The 21,549-nt window shown below is 51.4% G+C and overlaps 1 protein-coding gene across 5 annotated transcripts in view; it reads right to left on the bottom strand.

Moving 5' to 3' along the window:
* CTIF (cap binding complex dependent translation initiation factor) overlaps window positions 1–21,549 on the bottom strand; it is a 235,386-nt gene that overhangs the window by 27,994 nt on the left and 185,843 nt on the right. For all 5 annotated transcript variants that reach the window (XM_059707250.1, XM_059707247.1, XM_059707251.1 and 2 more), the window contains one exon: window positions 7,122–7,277. In XM_059707250.1, the coding sequence (XP_059563233.1) occupies window positions 7,122–7,277 (156 nt within the window). The remainder of the gene's footprint in view (window positions 1–7,121; window positions 7,278–21,549) is intronic.

Raw genomic sequence — 21,549 nt, 5'->3', positions numbered from 1 at the left:
GTCAGATTTCCCCTGGAGCCAAAACAATGTGAGCAATTGAATGCATGCTCATGCGAAAAGCTAAAAAAGTGGCTCTCATTGTTGCACGGAGCAATTTCATTTCCTGAGAAGCCTGACTTGCTGCCCTCTGTGTTCTCCCCCGCCTGCGCCTACCGGCCTCCTCCAGGAGCCCAGCCAGTTGCATCCCTGGGGGGGTGCCCCTTGCAGACACCCCCCAGAGGTGCCTGCCCCCTCCCTGCCCTTCCTCTGGGAGGGCAGGGTGGGGTGGATGGGGTTTCTGGGGCCTGGAGGGGAGGAGAGTAAGGGAGCCAACCAGAGGGAGAGGCTGGTGGGGTCAGAGGGGGGTGCAGAGGGACGAGAGATTCCTGACAGAGGCACCCCCTCCCTTCCTCCTTTTCTCTACTCCTGACCTCTGGCAACGGCTGCCGGACTTGGAAGAGGGCAGGAAGGTGGGAATCACGAGTAGAGTGGACTGCGGAGATTGGAAGACAGAGAGAATGAGAGGGGGTGTATGCAGGCAGGTCCACCAGGCACGGGCCAAGTCTGTTCAAAGGAAACAGGTGTAAGGGGTTAAAAGCCACACCGGCACCCCTGCCAGAGGAATTTTCAGCAAAGCTCTTAAAGTAAGGGGCCCAGAGAAAAGCATTCAATGATAACGGGGAGGAGGCTAGTGGAATCCCCACGGGGTCACAGAGGTGACGGAGGAGTGGAGGGGGCTGAGAGCATTGCAGGGTCAGGAAAGGGGGGGGGAGAGGATGGTGCTGGGGGAACCAGACCTAAACCCTGGCCGGTCGGCTCCCGCTGACATGGGAAATGATGAAACCATTAGCTTGGGCAAGAAATCCTGATCTCAGCGGCCACAGTTTGGTCGAGGAGTCCGGCAGGATGAAGGGGTCCTTAGAAAGCTATTAAAAACGACCTTATTTGTTTGTATCTTCTTTAATTTTTTTCAACAACAGTTTGTAGTTTTCAGTGTACAAGCCTTTCACTTCTGTAGTAAAGTTTATCCCTAAGTATTTTCTTTTTTTTGATGCTATTGTAAATGGGATCATTTTCTCAAAAAAATTTTTTTTTCAGATAGTCTGTTACTAGTGGGTAGAAATGCGATTGACTTTGTATGTTAATTTTTGCACCCTGCAACTTTACTAAATTCATTTAATAGTTCTAGCAGTTTTTTTTGGGAGACTTCAGAGTTTTCTCTATATAAGGTCCTATCATCAGAGATAATTTTACTTCTTTTTTTCTGATTTGGATGCATTTTATGTCTTTTTTCTTGCCTAATTGCTCTGGCTAGGACCTCCCATAATATGCTGAGTGGAGTGGTAAGAGTGGGTACTCTTGTCTTGTTTCTGATCATGGGTTGAAAGAGTTAATATTATTAAAATGTCCATCCTAGCCAAAGTGATCTACAGATTCAATGCAATCCCTATCAAAATTCCAATGGAATTTTTTTTACAGAAGTAGACAAATAATTCTTAAATTCATATGACATCACAAAAGACTCCAAATAGCCAAATAACAATGAAACCATTTTAAAAAAGAACAACTCAGGAGGAATTATACTTCCTGATTTCAAAATCCTATGTAATAAAAGGGTAATATGCAAATTGACCCTAGTGGCGGAACAACCAGTCGCTATGACGCGCACTGACCACCAGGGGGCAGATGCTCAACACAGGAGCTGCCCCCTGGTGGTCAGTGCGTTTCCACAGGGGGAGCGCCGCTTAGCCAGAAGCCGGCTCATGGCTGGCCAGCACAGCGGGTGGTGGGAGCCTCTCCCACCTCTGTGGCAGCACTAAGGATGTCCGGCTAACGGCTTAGGCCCACTCCCCAGGGGGAGCTAAACCGTTAGTCAGCTATCCCCTGAGGGCTCCCGGGCTGCCAGAGGGATGTCTGTCTGACTGCCAGCTTAGGCCCGATTCCCCGGGGAGCGGGCCTAAGCCATTAGTCGGACATCCCCCGAGGGCTCCCAGACTGCAAGAGGGCGCAGGCCAGGCTGAGGGACCCCCTCCCCTCTGCCCCCGAGTGCATGAATTTTCATGCACCAGGCCTCTAGTATATTATAAAGCTACAATAATCAAAATGGATATATAGATCAATCGGACAGAGTTGAGAATCCAGAAATAAATCTATGCATATGGTCAACTGATCTCTGACAACGGTGCCAAAAAACACAACGGGGAGAGGAAAGACTCTTCAACAAATGGTGCTGGGAAGACTGGATATGCAAAAGAATGAAACTGGACTCTTGTAACACACAAAAAAATGGATTAAAGAGTTAACACAAGACCTGAAACTATAACTCCTCAAACAACACAAAGGGGAAAAGCTTTATGACACTGGTCTTGACAGTGACTTTATGGATATGACACCAAAAGCACAAAAGCAAAACTAGACAAACGAGACTTCCTCAAACTAGAAGGCTGTCCAACAAAGGAAACAATCAACAGAGTGGAATTGCAACTTACAGAATGGGGGAAATGCTTACAAACCATGTGTCTGAAAAGGGGTCAGTTCTCAAAATATGTAAGAAATGCCTACAACCCAATAGCAAAAGAACTAATAACCAGATTTAAAAAATGGACGAAGCACTTGAATCGACATTTTCCCAAAGAAGAGATACACATAGCCAACAGAGAGGGAAAGATGCTCACTGTCACTAATCACCAGAGGAATGCAAAACACAAAGCTATGAGCTATCACCTCATCCCTGTGAGAATGGCATATGTATATATGACAACACGTGTTAGAAAGGAGGTGAAGAAATGAGAACCCTTATACATTGTTAGCGGCAATGCAAAATGGTGCACCTGCTATGAAAAACAGTATGGCGGTTCCTCAAACCATTAAAAATAGAACCACCATATGACCCGGCAATGCCACGGCTGTGTATTTATTCAGAAGAATCGAAATCAAGATCTTGAAGAGGTATTAGCAGTCCCATGTTCATCGCAGCATGACTCACAGTAGCCAAGATCTGGAAACGAGCTAAGTGTTGAAATAAGCCAGTCACAGGACCAACACTGCATATTTCCACTTCCATGAAGTATCTAAACAGTCACGCTCACAGCAGCAAAGAACAGAATGGTGGTTGCCAGAAGTCTGGTAGGAGGGGGAAGTAGGGAATTGCTAACCCCTGGGTTCAAAGTTTCAGTTATGCAAGATGAGTAAGTTCTAGAGATCTGCACAACATTGCGCCTATAGATAACAATACTGTTTTGTACACTTAACCATCTGTTCAGAGGGTGGATTGCATGCTAAGGGTTCTTACCACCATAAAAATTTAAAAACATTATAAAAATTAAAAAGGGCTCATGAGGCGAATACGAGTTGTAAGCAGGAGGACAGGAGACGCCTGCAGCTTTGGGTCGTCAATAACACTCTTCAATCACTTTGAAAACCATCTTGGCAGAAACCACTGGCTCTTAAACAAGAAAAGGACTCATTGAAAAGTATTCCTCTCTGCCCCTCAAAGAAGCATCTCTGATTGGCAAATGCTATTTATGGCAAAAACAGAATCGATTCCACAGAGATCGATTCGGCCTCCGCCACGCAGCAGGCGCTGGGCTGTGGACTGAGAATAGAAGGAGAGCAGCTGCTCTGCTCACCAGGCCGGGAAGCGGGGCCGGTAGGAGGAGGGACTCGGCTGGCGCTCAGACCTGGATTCCAACGTGGACGCTGCTGCCTGCTGGCCGTGTGGCCCCGACGAGCTGCCTGACCTCTTTGTTCTCTAGAAAATGGGGATGATAATGCTCGGGTGCTGTCTGAGTGAAAAGGGAAAAGAATGCACGCCACGCTTTGGACCAAGCTGCGGACTGTGCTGTTATCGGGACTAAATACCACCTGCTCCAAGGCCACGTGGAAGGAGGGAGCTGTGAGGATGTGCCAGGAGTGCCCTGGCGCAGGGAGGCAGGAGGTGGGTCTGGGTCCCTGCCAAGAGGACCTGGACTGAGCAGGACTCTGGGGTGCAGCCATGGGCACGTCTGGTTGCGGGGCTTGGGGCATGGCCAGGATGCTCCTTAGTGGGAAGTTGGAATTGTGAGCCTGGGGATGGTTCTGGAGTCGGGAGGCCCCCAGGGCAGGCTGGGCCTGATGATTTGGGGCCAGGCGCCTGCAGGGCCCAGGGGAAAAGCTTAAAATGTTCCAGCAAGGGGAAAGGCAGCAGCAGTGCCTTTGGCTTCCAGAAACTTCTTAGAGCTGGCTTAACCTGCTGTGGGTGAGGACTGGGGATGAGTATGTGTGTGATAAGGTAGGGGAGGCAGCAGGTGACTAAGAATTCAGGTGTCTGTCTCCTGAATTCTGGGAAGGGCACAGGCTCTCCCAAGGGGCTGATAAGATCCCCAGGGCGCACCTTTCTTTCCCAATCTTCTCTTTCAGGGACGCTGAGTTCTCTGTTGGAAAGAGCCCTGGATTGGGAGCTCCGGAGCTCTGGGTGAGGTGGAGCCTAGACTGGCTGTGTGTCCCTCAAAGAGCATTCAGCCCTTGTGCCCCTTTAAGATGGGGCGTGTGCCCAGGCCCCAAGTCAGACTGGAGGACCCCAGACTCTAGGGCAGTGATGGCGAACCTATGACACGCGTGTCAGAGGTGACGCGCGAACTCATTTTTTTGGTTGATTTTTCTTTGTTAAGTGGCATTTAAATATATCAAATAAATATCAAAAATATAAGGCTTTGTTTTACTAAGGTTGCAAATATCAAAAAATTTCTATATGTGACACGGCACCAGAGTTAAGTTAGGGTTTTTCAAAATGCTGACACACCGAGCTCAAAAGGTTCGCCATCACTGCCCTAGGGAGCCGTCCTGCCCTAGAGCAAGTCCCTGGGGCATTTCTTCCACATTCCAACCTAGTTGCCCCAGGGCACTTAGCACCTTCTCTATCCCCAAACCTGTAGGTAGATCAGCGTGACCCCTCTCCACAAACGAGGAACAGGCTCAGAGCAGGTGAGCTCTCCCTCACGATGGCACAGCTAAGCAATGGAAGAGGCAGGACTGGAACCCAGGGCTAAGCTCCTGAACCGCCTCACTACAGGGCCCCGAGCGGTGGTGTGGAACATGGGGCTCTGGTTTCCTCTTTGACAGAACGGTGGGAGCCACAGATGATTTATTTACTCCTCGTGTTTACCACGGAGCACGGCAGAGGTCGGGGATCATGACACCTTCCCACGGAGTTCAGTGCATCAAACCAGTGGGCGCTAGGGGAGGGTCCTTGTTTCTTGTCGGTGCAGCCTTCCTGGCACCTTCCGGACCTCACACCAGTGTGTGTGCACTGCCACAGGCTGTGTCAGAATGTCCCAGCAGCCAGGGCAGTGCTCAGCCCTGCTTCCTGCTGGGGGGTGGGGGGAGGGGGGCAGGTGACGGCGACGCCAAGAGGTGCCTGGATCCATGCAGAGGGAATGTGTTGGGACAATCCAGGTCACTGCCCTAGAAAGTGCTGCCTTCTGCCTTCAGATGGGTTGTCAGGGGCTCAGGGCAACTCAAGCCAGGAGGGCCCCTCGAGGCCACCTGGGCCAGCTTCCTGCCTCCTGCCTTCACATCATCCCCAAAGGGGTACGGGACGCAGAGCTGCATTCTGAGCTTCGCACACTTTGGGAGTGAAATACAGTCGGAGAGACCATCGTGTGAGCCTGAGAAACCATCTGAATCCGAGAGCGTGTGTCAGGAGAAGGTCTGGCTCTGTGGACAGGCAGAGGCTTGAGGGCTTACGAGGCACCCAGGAGGGCCTGCGCTCTGCTTCCCTGGCAGCCACGCAGCCTGGAAAAGCACCCTGTTTCCTAGAAACGATGCTTCAGGAACATTTGCAGGTACCCCGCCCCCCCCCCCCCGCCCCCCACCGCAATGGCTCTACTATCCTTCCTTCAAAAACACAGACCTGTCCCTTGGCCCCACACGTCCCCTGCAGCTGACAAGTCCCTTCCACAGAAACACTTCTCCAAAGACTAGTCCACACTCAGGCCCCACACGCCACCGGCTCCTGAGCGGGGCCCCATGTGGCTCCCGTGCTCACCCCACTGACACCGCGGCCCCCTGACCTCCTTGTTGCTAAACTCAGGCCACTTCTCTGGGGTTTTATCGGTTCCCCAGAGGCCATTCCTCCTTGGTCCTGGGACCTGCTGCTGGGGGGTCCGGCACGGCACATGTGAGGTAGGCTGCCCCGCTCCCAGAAAGGAGTGCTGTGATGATCCTCACGCTCTCCTGGAACCTTCTCTGCCTCAGGTCACCCCCCCCCCCTTGTTGGCTCCCATCCTCCCCTCCACCTGCACCCTCTCCCTGGGTGACCCCATCGAGTCTGCAGCCCTAAGCACCAGGTGCTCATCAACATGACGCTCAATCCGTGTCCCCAGGTGACCTTCTCCTTATCTTCAGACACTTCCACCTGAGCAACCCCATGACGGTGCCCTGGGGACGACCAACAGGTCACCCAGACATAAAAACCGGCTCCTGGTGTCCACCCCTCCTCCCCACTTCTCTTCCGGACTCCCCATCCTGACCACGGAGCCCCCAGCACTTTCTCCCTTCTCTGTAGCTCGTGTCTGCAGGTTCTGTTGGCACTAACTCAAAAATACAACTGGGCTGCAGACCGTCCTTCCATCCTCACGTTCTCAGCGGTGCTCCCAGCCCCCAACCTCTCCCTGGAGATCCAGCGGCCCCCTCGGCCCCCAGCCCACATGTGCCACTGCCAATTCTGTGTGGACAGCAGGTAGGGCGACCTTCGAAAGGGGCAATTGTGCCTGGTCCAGAAAGTGCCCCACTGACCTCTTGCTTCTCAAAAGTTCTGGCTTGTTCTTATTTATTTCTTCTTCAGAAGCAAATCTTTTTTTTTTTTTTAAAAATAAGTAATTCAATGGGAACCGACCCAGGCCCAAGATCCATTCATTCAGATAATAATACTCCCTGCAGGCAGCGTCCTCAGTGAGGAGTTCCTGCAGCCTGAGTCAGCCATGCTTTCTTTGGGGGCCATTTACCCTTATATGTAAACGCAATCAATAAAGAGCTGGCTTTAGTAAACAGCGGGGGGAGGGGACGGTTCTCCTTACCAAGGATAATCGCTTTAGAACTGGTCCCCCCATGGCTCCCCTGGTGCCCCAGGCGGAGTTTCCATCACAGACATGGCGGGGCCTTACCTCCCGGAGGCAGGTGTAGATGGGGCAGACCAGCACGCGGAAGGGCTCGCCCGTGCTGCTGCGCATGGTGCCGAACACCTCGCACAGGAAGGTGATGAAACCGAGCCAGCGCTCCACGTCCTGCTGCTGCAGCGCCTCCCGCACCGTGAAGTCCTTCTGCGGAGGAACAAGAGACCGGGTCAGCCTTGGGGTCCGGGGCCGGGCCGGGGCCGGGTACCACCCCCTCTGCTGCCTGCTCTGCTGCGGGGCCTGCCGTCTAAGGGCTGGTCCTCGTTTTCAAGAACGGGAATGGGTGAGCAGTGCCACAGCACCTGTTCTTCAGGGTCCCCAGGTCCGCCATTCAACTCCCTGTGCCTAAGCGCTCTCCCTTTGCTCACCCCCAAATCATGCCCCCCACGCGAGGGAGGGCAATTAGAACACTGCCGGGTGCATGTCAGCAGGGGTCTACGGAGGCCCAGCACTGGGGCGGAGGCGCAGCTACAGGCCCTGCCGGCAAGGAGCCTAGAGGATAATGAAAAAATTAGTCATTCATTCATTCTTTTTTTTTTAAAAAAAATATATTTTTATTGATTTCAGAGAGGAAGGGAGAGGGAGATAGAAACACCAATGGGGAGAGAGAATCATTGATCGGCTGCCTCCTGTATGCCCCCCACTGGGGCTCGAGCCCACAACCTGGGCATGTGCCTTTGACCAGAATCAAACCCGGGACCCTTCAGTCCACAGGCCGATGCTGTATCTATTGAGCCAAACCACTAGGGCGATTCATTCATTCTTAAAAGTATTATTGCCCGACTGAGTGCCAGCCATTGCATTAAGGCTAAGATAAGACATGTTAACTCGTAGCTACGATACGAGAAAAGGTCTTAAAAGCCACTGGGGATTCCAGGTAGAGGGATGTTGGGAGCTCACATTTACTTAGCAAGAGAATTTTCATTTTAATTTCAAAGAGAAAAAAAAATTCTACAAATAGCTGTGAAGGAAAAAAAAATAACCCCTAGATTTCTCACAAAGGCACAACATTGTTAACCTTTTACTTGTACATTTAATGTTAAAATTCAGAGACACTGAGGCAACATCTTCATATGCTTGAGGATAAAAGAACACACCCAGCTATGAGTGAAAGCAGGAGAAAGAATCTTACATAGCAGATGTTTGAGAAAAAAAAAATCCCACCCATGTGCTTGTCTTAAAAAAAATCCCAAAAACCTAAAGGATACGGCTGCCATGGAAAACAGCATGGCAATCCTCAAAAATTAAAAACATCATCACAATACGACCCCACAATTCCACTTCTGGATATATAGATATAAAAAAACCCCTGAAAGCAGGATATTTGCATACCCATGTTCACAGCAACACTTCGACAGGAGCCAAGAGGTGGAAGCAACCAAGTGTCTATCAATGGGTGAGTGAGAGAACGTGGTCTATGCAGACAATGGAATATTTCTCAGCCTCGAAAAGGAAGGAAAGGCTGACACATGCGACAACATGGGTGAACCATGAGGACACTAGGCTCAGTGAATAAGCCAGTCACAGAACATTGTAAGTTCCAGAAGGTACTGAGTAGAAACAGAAAGAATGGTGGTTGCCAGGGCTGGGGGCAGGGGGCTCCGGGGAGTTGTTTAATGGGTTAAAGTTTCCGTTTTGGGCAAGTTGAAAAAGTGTTGCAGATGAGTTGCATAACAATGTGACTTATACTTAACATGAATGAACTGTACACTTGTAAATGGTTGAGATGTGGTATGTTTTATGTTATGTGTTTTTTCTTTTTACCACAATGAAAAATAAATACACAAACTGAGACGTGCTGTAAGGTATAAAATTGACACTAGTTTTTGAAGACTTGGTATAAAAAAAAGAATGTAAAATGCCTCATATTTTAAAATATTTATTACATGCTAAAATTTGGATATATGGAGGAAAGTAAAATATACTATTGAATTTAGCACATACTACTGATAAAGCCAGAAATTATATATAAAATCAAGAACTAGAAATAAATTTAGAAATACCAACAGAATTGAAAATAGATATGGAGTAGATAAAAAGAGAAATAAAAGCTATTTATAACTCTATGCTGATGATTTTGGAAAAAATGATGAAATAGGTGATTTAAAAAATAAATATACCAAACTTTACTAAAAAAATAGAAATGAAAAGTTGGAGAAGACTAAAGGCCATAAAACAAAATGAAAAGTTCTGAAAGAATTAAGAGGTGTCTACATTTATGATATTTTAGGTAAGTTATTCAAACTTTAAAACAATTAGATAACTACTCTGCTATGCAAATTGATCCAGAACATAGAAAAAGATAAGCTTTTCCAGTTCCCTATTACCCAAATCTCATAATGATAGTAAATTTCAAACAAGGAAGTCTATGGCTAATTTCTCTAATGTGAATAGATGTGAAAGTACTAAATGAAATACCAGCAAATAGATCCACAATAACCAAGTAGATTTTATCCCAGAAAGGCAAAGATGAGTTAGTATCAGGAAACCTGTCAACATAATATAGTACATCAATGGGCCTGATTAAAAAACAGCAGAAACATCCATGACCCTTGGAAGGAAGAAGATAAAATGACTTACTAGTAACATGATTACATATATGCAAAACCCAAGAGAATCCTACATATTAAAGAGCTAATATGCTAATTAGACTGGACTGCGGACCGACCGTCCGGATGACCTTCTGGATGAAGCTGGGGCTGCGAGAGCTGAGCTCCTTGCACGAATTTCGTGCATTGGGCCTCTAGTTCTCTAATAAAGATTAGAATTAATAAGAGAGTTTATGAACAAACTAATGAACTACTGCTGTATTTAAATGCAAAATTAATAAACAGAAGCCTACAGTTTTTCTATGATAGGATTAATCAATGAGATAATTTAGTGCACAAAAGCTCATTAAGTAAAACAATATAAATTCTTAAGTGACATTAAGGAATGTACAAGATTTCTATGAAGAAAACTGCAAATTGAACTGAGATTTAAGAGAAAGTCTGAAAACAAGGGAAGATGCACATAGTGTTCCTTAGTGGGTGGACAGCATTGCAAAGACGGTAATTCTCCGTGAAGTGGTTCACGGGTTCAGCACCAATTTGTACTCTATATTCCAATGGGAACGCTGGAGGGTAAGGGGGAATGGAGACTTGAAAAAAATTATCCTGAAAGTACTTCGAGAGAATAACAGGGGAGATAGCTAAAAACAAAGCAAAACAAAACAAAACTGTAAGGAGCTGTATTTCATCTATCTGAAACCTGAATAATTAAAAGGGTGTGGAACTGACGTAAGAATGGACAGCTACATCGGACAGCCTAGAAACAAATTCGGCACCCATAGGGTTCATCACATGGTCCCCGGAGAACCACCTATCAGCGGCAAAGGAAGCGTTATTCACTGAAGCCACAGCGCAGAGACAGCGGTCTACATGTGAGAGGGTGGGGGGAGAGGATAATTTAGAGTCTCTCTTCACACTGGGCCCTAAGATGAATTCCAGATGGAATAAAGAGGTAAATGCGTGTGTGTGTGTGTGTGTGTGTGTGTGTTTTTAAAGGAAAAACCATAAGAACTTGAAGAAAATGAAATTGAGTATTTGTCAAATTTCTGGATAAAGAAGGGCTTTCTATATATTAACACAACAGAGGAATGCAACAAAATAGTATAAACACTCTTAGAAGGCAATAATATTCTGGGGAAAATATCTGCAATAAATGTGACAAAGGGTAAGGGTAAAGGGCATTAAAAGATAATTCGAATGTCAAAAAATTAATTAAATCTCAGTAGCAATTGAATGAAAGTCAACCCCCCCCCCCCCTGCACTGGCCCCTTGTATTAGCAAAGCTGAAAACTGATCATGGCCAATGCTGGAAGGATGCAGCGAGACAGGAACTCTTGTGGATGGGGAGTGTCCATCAGTAGCACTTCCACGAAAAATCTTCAAAAAAGCTTTAAAGGCGTTCTTATTGTTTGACCCAGTAATTGCACTTCTGGGTAATTAGCACAAGGAAATAATTAAAAATACTAGGAAAAATAAGCTTAATGCACACAAGAATTCAACCACGTAAGTATCCAACAATAGAGGAGTGATAAAGTAAATGATGATTCATGCACCCATCAAACATTATGTTTATGGCCCTGGCTAGTGTGGCTCAGTTGACTGGAGCATCATCCTGTACAACAAAAGGTAGGGTTCGGTTCCTGGTCAGGGCACATATCCAGGTTACAGGTTTGATCCCCAGTTGGGGGCCTATGCAGGGGGGGCAACTAATCGATGTTTCTCTCTCACATCAATGTCTCTCTCTCTCTCCCTTCCTCTCTTTAAAAATCAATAAAAAATATTAAAAATTATGTTTATGGAAAGTTTATAACAGCATGGGAAATGGCTATCAAATGAATGACAAGTAAAAAAGAGAAAGCAAAGGCAAAATGGTATGTACTATATAATCTTACCCATGAATACATTTTTGAAAAAAGAGGAGGAATATCAAGTGTGAACAGTAGTGGTTTCTCAATAGTGGAATTGTGAATGATCCTTCTTTTTTAACTTTTCATTATTTCCTGCATTTCTTTGCTCTTCTGTGAATGTATCTTTTTATGGCCAGAAAAACAGGCTAGTGAAGAAGAAATTGGCAGGTTGTGACCCTTCTCCTTCATTTTTTAAATGAGGGCAGCGGAACGCTTCGAGTGTGATCGGCCAAGCGGTGGCGATTCTCACTAACGGGGTGGCGAGATGGGTTGCGAACATGCCAGCCAAGAGGCCACCAACACCAGCCTGTGTGTCTCCTCTGGGCACATACAGCGCAGGCTGCCAGCTTTTCCTCTGGAACGGGGAGCTTTCTGCCAACCCAAACCAGCCGTCCCCTGGGTCCCAGCTCCGCTCCAAACTCAGCCTCTTGCATCCAGAACCAGCAAGGGGCCTCAGACTGGTGGCAGCCATTTCAAAGTCTGGTACTTGGCCCCAGCTTCTCATCAGACTGGCAGGCTCCCTCCCAGCAACCCCTAGTGCCGTTCCCCAAACTTTAAGGCTACCATTTAAGCCCCGTTTCCTGCCTAAAACTATTTATTGACGTATTGCTATTTCCTGCACTGGCCACATCAATAAGCCCTGAAAGCCATTCAGTGTCTCAGGTTTCTCAAGGCATTCTGGGAAATTCTTCCTGCTCTGGATAACCACATGAACTCTGGCATGATAGAGTCCTGTGGTCAAGCCAAAAACAGCTGCAACCCAGGCAGAGGGGAAAACACCCCCCGCCCAGCGCGGCCAGCAGCCACGCGGGAGACGCTGCCGAGAGGAGGGAGGGGGAAGGCACAAGGATCAGCGTACTCCTCCGAAACCTCCTGAAGTAGATGCACAGTGCAGCCAATCCCTGCAAACTCGCCGTCATTCCCTCCTCTTCTCTTTGAGACAAATGACCAGGGGAACTTTGCCCATCCACACTCCACATCCCTGGGGACGCTGGTCGGTTTCTGTGCAGAGAGGTGGCCGCTGCCATGGCCCCGGTGGGAGGAGAAACTGCAAGGAGTTTCTTTTTCCCTGAGAAGTAGGGATGGGGTGGTAGAGGGGTGGGTATTGGGGAGCTGGTCATGGCCCAGCTGCAATGAGTTGGTCCCAGTCTTTCTTCTCCCAGAAGAGCTTAAAAAGCATATTCGACAGAATTTTTTATAACTTTCAAATAGAAGGTGCTCTACTTACTTGGCTCAAATGCTCCCTTCCTTTGGGTTTCCGCTCCAACGCCAGCTCCTCAGGGAGGCCGCCCTCACAGCCCCTCTGGGAGAGCAGCCCCACCTCACGACCCAGGCCCTCTGCCTTTCCCTCCCAGCCTGCAGCACCTGCATCAGGTCCCATATTTGTTGCTGCTCTGACTCTTCCCTAGAAAGGAAGTTCACCCCCCCCTAGAATGGTCCCCGGTTCCCACTCGGTGGCCAGTGCCATGCAGGGCTGGATGGGTAAGCGGTCCGCCGTAAGCAGTCAGACATCTCTGCGCAAGAGGCCGCCCTCTTCAAAGGAAACAGGCCGCGGCCACGCTGTTCTTCATCTAAGACTTGAGCGCAGAGGGTCCGTAGGCTTGTCGGCCTCACCTTTTCTTTCACTTGTGGCTCCCGTTTCACTCCCAGGTATCCTCTTCCCGCCTAGCCTGTGCATCCTTGTGCATTGGTTTCATTTTGGTGGGTGACATTTTTGTCAGAGGGTGAGCTTCCTTTGCTTACTTGGGACTAGTTTTCCCTTTCAAGGTGGAGTCAAGGAAGGCCTGGAGACCCTCGAGCCGATGAATCTCCCCTGGCCTGAGAGAGGACCCGACTGTGCCAGTTCCTGTCCCTTCCTGGGGCCTTTGGGCTCCCGGGGACGCCTGCGAATCCTTATGAAGAAGGATCAGTGACGCTAAGCCACCTCAAGTTGGGTTCTGTGACTTGGGACCAAAGAGAACTGACCAGTGCGGCAGCAGGCCTCTCTTCTGTTGACCTGATGGGTCCCTGGGCCCCACGGGAGGACGGAGGGGGCTGAGAGCCGGGGATTAGACTTGTAGCTGAGCGGAGCCGGAGGCGGGAGAGGAAAGAAGGGCGACAGGGCTCAGCATCTGCGTCCTGGGCAGTGCTCCTCGGGCAGCAGCCCACGGCCCTGCCTCTCACACACCCACTCGGGCCGCATCATGGAAGGATGGCCCAGGGAGTGGGGAGGGCTGAAGACCCAGGTCTTGGCGTCACTCTGAGCGGGTCAGACAGACATCCTTGGCTTTAAGGAGTGACAAGTGTGGTGTACCTGGCGCATAGTAGGTGTTTAAGCAAGTGACAGAGAGACCTCCTGGTCATTGTATCCTGTGTCAATCTGCCCACCAAGCCAGCCTCAGACCTGGCCACCCCCTCCTCCTGGCAGGCTGTGTGTGTGCCGCCCCAGCCAAGGGGCACGCCCGCCAGGCTGGACTCACAGCTGGCCATCATGCCACACTGTGGCCACAGCTGCCAGGCTTGGCTCAGTCCAGCTGGGCCCTGAGGCCTGGTCCTGGGGTTCGGCCACACCTTGGTTCTGGAATAGCAGGAGTCTGACCTAGAGGCCACTCCAGCCCTGGCAACCGTTTGCTGTGGCTCCCTGTTGTGTGTGGAGGAAGAAGGCATCTCAGAGGCTGGTGTGAGCATGAGATTGGCTGCTTGCCTTGAGTTCTGATGTCCCCTGGGCCCTGCACTGCTCCTTGCTGTTGGGCGCATTCTTTTCCACTCCAGTTTCCCTGAGTAACCCTGAGTAGCCCTGACCTGCCCCCCATGGCCAGACACCTGCCCCGTAATGCCAAAGCCCTCCCCACTCCACTGCTTCACTCTGCTCCGCCCCCTCCAACATGTTCGGATTCGGCTGTGAGAGAATCCCTCTCAAACCAGCTTAAGCACAAAGGGCCTGAGATGCCTTATGTGAGGAAGGGGTGGGCCCATGGACACAGCCGGTCCACCGGCTCTTGGCTTTGTGCATGCTGACCACTTTCTCTCCTGCCAAAGGCTGTCAGCAGCTCCCAGTCTCCACCATAATTGCTCACGAGCCCAAGGAAGACAGATCCCCTCTTTCCTCGCGTCCAACCCACAAATCTCGGGGAAGAATTCTGATTGGTCTTGCTCAGCAAATGACCATCCCTCAGACCAATCACTGTGGACCTGGAGATGGGCTTCCCATATGATTTACCAGACCCAAGTGGGCCCTCTGACATCCCCAGACCACAGGCAGAGAGAAGAGCTGCCCACTGCAAACACAGGCCCTCCAGTGTGGCTTTCACACACGCCTCATGCTCCCCTGAGCTTCATGACCAATTCCCTACGTGCTCGTGGTGAGTCCTGCTCTGTGAGTCCCACCAAGAAGAATAAAGAGTGACATTATGGTGATGATCTTGAATCTGCTGTAATCAATAGCCATGAAAATCATGCCCCAAATGCCAACCCTTTATTATTAATAAAAAAAAAAATCACTGGGGATATTCTCGGCGACGAATGGTTCACGGCACTGTGGCTGAGAATGCCTTCGCCCTGGCCCTGGCTCCAGGTCAAGGGGACGGACACACCATAGCTGGAAACCCCCATCAGCCGCTTCCAGTTGAATCTAGACTATTCTGGAGACATTTTCCAAGCTTCCCAGGATGTGAGCACTCAGAACATTTCTGAGATGGCAAATTCAGGTCAGGTAAGCTCAGCTCTGCTGATCCGTGTGTGGAAGGGAAGGGGGGAGGGCAGGCACTGGGATGCAGTGGGGCGAAGCCGCGAAGTCAGTGGGAATTCCGTCTCACACTCACGCAGGCGTGAAGCCTCCTTCTCCGCACGGGGAGCTGGCACCCGCTGTGGCTGTGGCCTTGAAAAGCCCTCAGAAGAGGCTGAACTTTACCTTTTAGTCTGAGCAGGAAGAAAGGACTGGGCTGCCCAATTCATTTAGCCTCAGGAAGACCCTGCAGGCACCACTTGCCAGGGACAGGTGAGTGGGGAGCACTGAAGTCCACAGACCTGGGGCGGCTCTGAGTAACCAGACAGGAGACTGTGCAGGTGTGGCACCATGGCCTCACCTGCTGCTTGCCTGCTTTGGGTGATATGATACCACCTACATTTACACAGCACCTCCCCCCGCCCCCCCCCCCCCCCCCGGCATTCCCACCAGCGTTACTGATCTATCCCATAGGATGTCCCACACTGCAGGACAAGGTCGTCTGGGGATCTGACCAGCCTTCCGAAGCTGTTAGAGCTCAAACCCAGGTCTCTGATTCTGCGTCTGATGCCCTTTCTCCCAGCAAAAGGTCTGTTACACAGGCGTCCTGTGTGAAAAGGCCCACCTGCAGACAGGATAGCTGCCTGCCTCCTCCCTGCAGGTCCCCCAGGCGAGCGAGCCCAGCTGTCAGCTCTGCACAATTCGAATTCCTCCCTGCCTGGTGGCCGTCTGCCCAGAGTGGCTGTGGGCGTGGAGGCAGGTGTTCACCAGGGTCTGGCCCCACACAGGTAGGTGTAATCCATTATACAGAGCTCTCTGTGCGGAGGGGAGTGTGGTCACTACGGCCTCAGCTCAAGGAGCAAGAAGAAAGGGCCGGTGGCTGTCTGCGACTCTGTCCTCATCTGTAAAACGGGAAGAGACTATTTGACCTGCACAGGGTCAACGAGGCGATCGAGGGATGAAACAGAGGCGAGCACCCTCCGAAACAGGAAAGGGTTACGATGGCCCCGTTCTGCAATTTGACAAACGAGGTATACAGTGGACAAGTGTCCTGCCCAGGCTTTCCCATGTGAGTAAGAGGGAGCTGAGGCCAGAATCCAGCTTGTCCAGCTTCCTGGAGTCTGCTCTCAGAGTTACTGCCTGGTCAGGTTCCACCAAGAGGGTCAGGGCACCTCCTCCAGGCAGCAAGTCTGTCTGGGATCCCACAGCTCAGGGCCGGCCCACAGGCCATGCTCTGGAAGCAATCGGAAACTGAAGGCTGTGAAATCCCGCTCTCAATGAGTAGCCCCGTTACTTCTGAAACCGTCTGGAAAGCTGGCGGTAAAAATAGATGATTACACAGGCGTTATTAAACTATTTATAGAATTTGAGAAAACCCCTTGAAATGCTCACGAAAAGATTTGGCCTATAATGGGGATTCCGGAATGACTCAGCCTGTAGCCCAAGTCTACCCGTGGCTTTGAACCTTGCTAGAGACGAAGTTTTCAAAAGTCACACGAGCATTTATAGGTCATTATTCCTCAGGGAAGCCGTAACGGGGAGCTCACATCTTTTATCAAGCTGTATCCCAGACCGTGTTCTGAACGACAGTCAAGAAACAGCCCCGGGCGGTGCACGTGGACGGGGGCTGGGAGAGAGGAGGACATTCCGCAAGGCCCGGTGGGCGTGGGGAAGGCCACAGCGCGCATCTGTGAAATGGGGATCCGGCCTCCTGCCCTGCCTCTGGGAAACACATGTGGATACAGACGTAAAAGCGAAGGTCACGCCTGTTCTTTCCTCCGAAGACATGCATGGAAGCTGTTTGCATGTCTCCGTCTGGATGGGCCCGCGATTACAACATGCCATTCCATTTGGTCCTCCCCATCTGGACTTGACGTCGGCGCTGTGCCCGGTGCCTCAGGGGAGGGGTGGCTCTGAAAGAAGCACTCAGGCCCTCTCGGTGAGCAGTGAGCTCCGGGCCGCAGACCAGATGGCCCTCATGTTGCTCCAAGGAGCCTCGGGTCACGGGCAATGGGTAGGCAGAGGCTTAGCGGGCCTTGATTCCGGGCAGAGCCCCTCTGCTGGGTCAGTTTCACATGGCCGAGGACATGCCCGAAGTCGAGTTTAGGAAACATAGTTCTGCTGCTAAAATTGATGTTTGGAAGCCACTGGTGTGTCGTGAGCACACACAGTGGGCTCAGAAGCCAGACAGGGCTGGATGATCTGACTCCCACCCAGCCTCGGAACCGGGCCATCCCCAAGATCTCCCGCAGTCTTCCATTCTCCATGTAGGAAAGGGTGGCAGGGCTGTTCACCATGAGAATGATAGTCGCCAGGGCAGGGGAGACACCCTGCTTCCCTGGCCTTCCCAAGTTGGGGACCGAGGACATCCATGCCAGGTGTGATGGGGCAGTCTGTCTGACCTCCCCCACTCTGCCAGTGTGTGACGGGAATCAGAGCCAGGCAAGGGTGATGGTGCCCCAGAAGAGAGAAGGGAGACACGTGGGTGGTACTGATGACAGGTGACTGAACCAGAGCTGGCAACAGGGGTGGGGGGCCCTCTACCAGGAGCTGATAGCAACAGTCTCACAAGATATTTCATTTCCTGGCTAGACTGGAAGCCCTTTGATGTCTTTCTCTGTTCTTTGCCGCCCTCATGTATCTGGCAGGAAGTAGAGCTGGGTATAAAACAGCAGTGTGGGACGCTTGTTGACTTGATTTGAGAGGAGGCCTTCAAGGTATTTCTGATGCTGGGAGTGCTCACTGAACCACTGGAAGGATCGGGGAAGAAAAGTCCATCTTGTTTCCAGGCAAACCAAGGGGCGCCACCGCACTGAGCTTTGCTCACCAGGGCTTGGGGACACTCTTCCTCTGGGCCTTGAGAAGCTGGCTCACATGCTCACCCTTCAAGCTCCTGAAGCTGCCTTCCCTCCCAGAGGCCTCCACTCTTGTTCCTGTCCATCACGGTATCTCGTTCACTCTTCGTCACAGCACGCACCAGATTTGGAAGGACACACGCGTTGGTGTGTGTGTGCTCAGTGATGGCCTCTCCCACTTGGGCCGGCGACTAGGACACAGTGAGTTCCCAGCAAGTATTTGCTGGGTTGACCGAATAAATAAAGGGGGGGACTCTGAGGCGAGGGCAGTCCTAGGGAGGAAATACTGTTAAGGCTCAGGGTCAGGCGTCTTCTGGTCCCTCTCCTCAGAGGTGACCTCCCTGCTAGACACAAGCTTGGCCTCGGGATACGGTCAGAGAGGGCATGAGCAGAGATGATTCTGGACTAGGCTGTAAAAGGCAGTTTTTTTGTTTTTTTTTTTAAGGAAAAAGGGTGGATGCTAGGATGCGAATGGTTCCTCATCAACACGGAATCTGACACAACCCAAGAGAGGAGAGGGAGCTCTGGGATCAGAAAGGGTGTGTTGTCCTTAGTAAGACATGATCCCGTGAACAGACAAGAAGACCGGCCATGTGGGGGATGTGACCTTGGGCACACTGTTCACCTCACCGGGCCTCAGTTTGGTCATCCACAAAATGGGGCCGATGACACGTGTCCCATCAGGCCCAGGATGGTGGTGTAGACTGAACGAGGCGATGGATATGGAATCATCTGCTCTCCAAGACCAGGTGCCTGGTCTTGATGGGTGGATACCATCCCTTGTTCATCAGCCCTGTAAAATGCAGCTCGATCCTGACACTGCACAAGATAGACGATCCAACAGACACTTCCTAGACTGATCCCTGTGACTGAGGGCTGCCAGCCAGCACGGTCACTTCCCCTGCATTGCCCAGCGCCTCCTAGGAAGCCACAGGCCGGTGGGTGGGAGAAGGAGACAGCGGCTGGAACAGGTTTGTCTAGTCTCGGCATTATGGGCATTTTGGGCTGCATTATTCTTTCTTGGGGGGGGCGGGCTGCCTGGTGCACTAAAGGTCTCAACCCTCTCGATGCCAGTTGCAGCCCCCGACTCTCACCCCCAGTTGTGGAAACCGAAAGTATCTCCTGTCCTTTCCAAATATCTGTGGGGGGCAAAGTCACCGCCAGGGGAGGGCCACTGCCCAGAGCGACACGCTCACACTCCTGTCCCTGGGGAGCACTTCTTAGAACACAGCAAGACGCGGGCACCTGAATAACACCGGGGCCAGTGCAGCCAGGGGCTCTACTGCAGGCCTATGAGGGGCGCCCCGAAACGGCCTTTAGAAACCAGAGGGCCTCGTAGGCCACACACCTGCACACCAAGCAGCTGCTTCCCGGACGCGGCACGGAGCTGGCCCTCACCCAGCACACAGCTGGCCGGTGTCCGCCACCTGTGCCTCCGTCCGACCCGGACGGTGGCCATCTTCCCTCCTGTGGATTTCAGACACGAGAATGATGGCTTTTAACAACAGCGTGAGCCCTTCTGTCTGACGATCCCCCAACCCAAAGGGTAAAAAATCCATCGAGGGCTCTGGAACGGACAGCTCTGTGCCTAAACTGTGATGTCAGCACCAGGAGCAAATTATCTCCCACCAGCCTGACTGTATTTTTAAATGTGACCAGCTTAGCACGCTTAACACTACTTATTTGGGGGTACCGTGGACAACAGATAATTCAGCTGCATTTACCCGATGACCCTGACACATGCCGCCCACATCAGTGTCCCCGGATAAAAATAACGGCCAGCCGGCTCACAGGTCTGCAGAGAGGAAGGGCAGGAAAGCGGGGGGAGGGGCCCTCGGTGTCTGGCACCTTCTCACCCCCCTGCTGGCCCCTGGGGCGCTGGCTGTGCCGCGGGCAGAGGAAGTGTTACCCGCGCGACCTGCGATGTTCTGACTGAGAGGAACGGGAACGGAGAGGCCCGAATGGTCTGCTTTCGCGTGCCACGGGCTCTGCCCACCACCGAAGGCCCTGCCGCCTTGGAAAACACCCAAAGAGGGCACAGAGAGCACCATGCGGGCGTGGGCAGCCCTCTGGCCTGCTGACCCCCATCTAAAGGATGGTTCATATGACGTACCCTACAGCCTCTCACAGGGACAATGAGATCCGAGTGCCTGATTCCCATCCCATAGGGGCGAGGCCTGGAAGCTTCCACAGGCCTGGAGGCCAGAGCCTCAGGGGAGTGATCCCAAAGGCCCCCTCTGCCTCTGAGCACCCTCCCCCAGCATGCCCCAGGGTCGGGCTTGCCCCACTGGCATCACACCTGTCATAAGGCTCTGCCTCTCCAGCGACTCCCCAGGTAACCACAGGGTGAAACATCAACTACAAATCGACTACAACCGTTCAAGTGACCAGAAACTTCCCTTCTATGAGAAAAACAGGCCTGACCGTCCCTCTCTCCCTCCCTCTCTCCCTCCCTGACTCCCTCCCTCCATCACCCATCCCTTCCTCCCTCCATACGTAGATGTTTGTGGGTGCACTTCTCTGTCAGGGGCTGGTTCTAATGCGATAGACACAGAATCTGTGCGTCTCTCCCTTTCTCGCCCCCTCAATCCCTCCACCCACAGGCGTTGGTGGGTCCACTCTCCGTCAGACACTGACTTAATGCGGCATCCAGGAGCCTCGGGGGAGGAACATCGAGCCTGCGTCCTGAGCTCTGCTGAACAGTCAGGAAGACCTACTGGGTCTGACAGACTCCGGGTCTGACAGGCACCCCCAGAGGGCATCGGCTTCCATTCCGCCTGCTTTCAATCAGCCTCGGCGGATGGTAAGGCTGTCCTAGTTTTACAGCTATTCTAGGAAGAATGTCCCAAACTTCTCTCCCCCTGCTTCCAAGTTTTCTCTCTACCACCACCCTTAGCAGTTGGCTACTGAAAGGTCACCCCAGGCTCAGCCAGAGCCCCTGCGCAGGGACCACCAGCCAATGCCCACCTCCTCCTGGCCTGAGACCCTCCCCACCTTGGGGGGCCTCCTGGGGTCAGGGGTTGCTGGCTGGGAGCGGAGCCATGGACGTTAGCTCTTGAGTCTCGGTGTCCTTACACCCGGTTCTTCCCTTCACCCTGTGTTTCTATCACGGCTGTGCTAGGATGTTGGCTGATTCCTTGTCCGACACGACTTAAGACTGAGTGTTTGAAAGCTTTCTGCCTGGCTGGGAGGAGTACATCTGCTGAAAGGGCAGCAACAATTGTGAGAAGTCCTCTCTGTATGTCTCTAAGACAGGAGTCCTCAAACTTTTTAAACAGGGGGCCAGTTCACTGTCCCTCAGACCGTTGGAGGGCCGGACTATAGTTTTAAAAAAACTATGAACAAATTCCTATGCACACTGCACGTATCTTATTTTGAAGTAAAAAAACAAATGTTTTCGGCGGG

This window comes from Myotis daubentonii, chromosome 8, assembly GCF_963259705.1.
Source record: "Myotis daubentonii chromosome 8, mMyoDau2.1, whole genome shotgun sequence".
NCBI classification, from domain to species: Eukaryota; Metazoa; Chordata; class Mammalia; order Chiroptera; family Vespertilionidae; genus Myotis; species Myotis daubentonii.
Note: the sequence above shows the minus strand (reverse complement) of the source record. Positions and strands in the feature narration are given on the sequence as shown.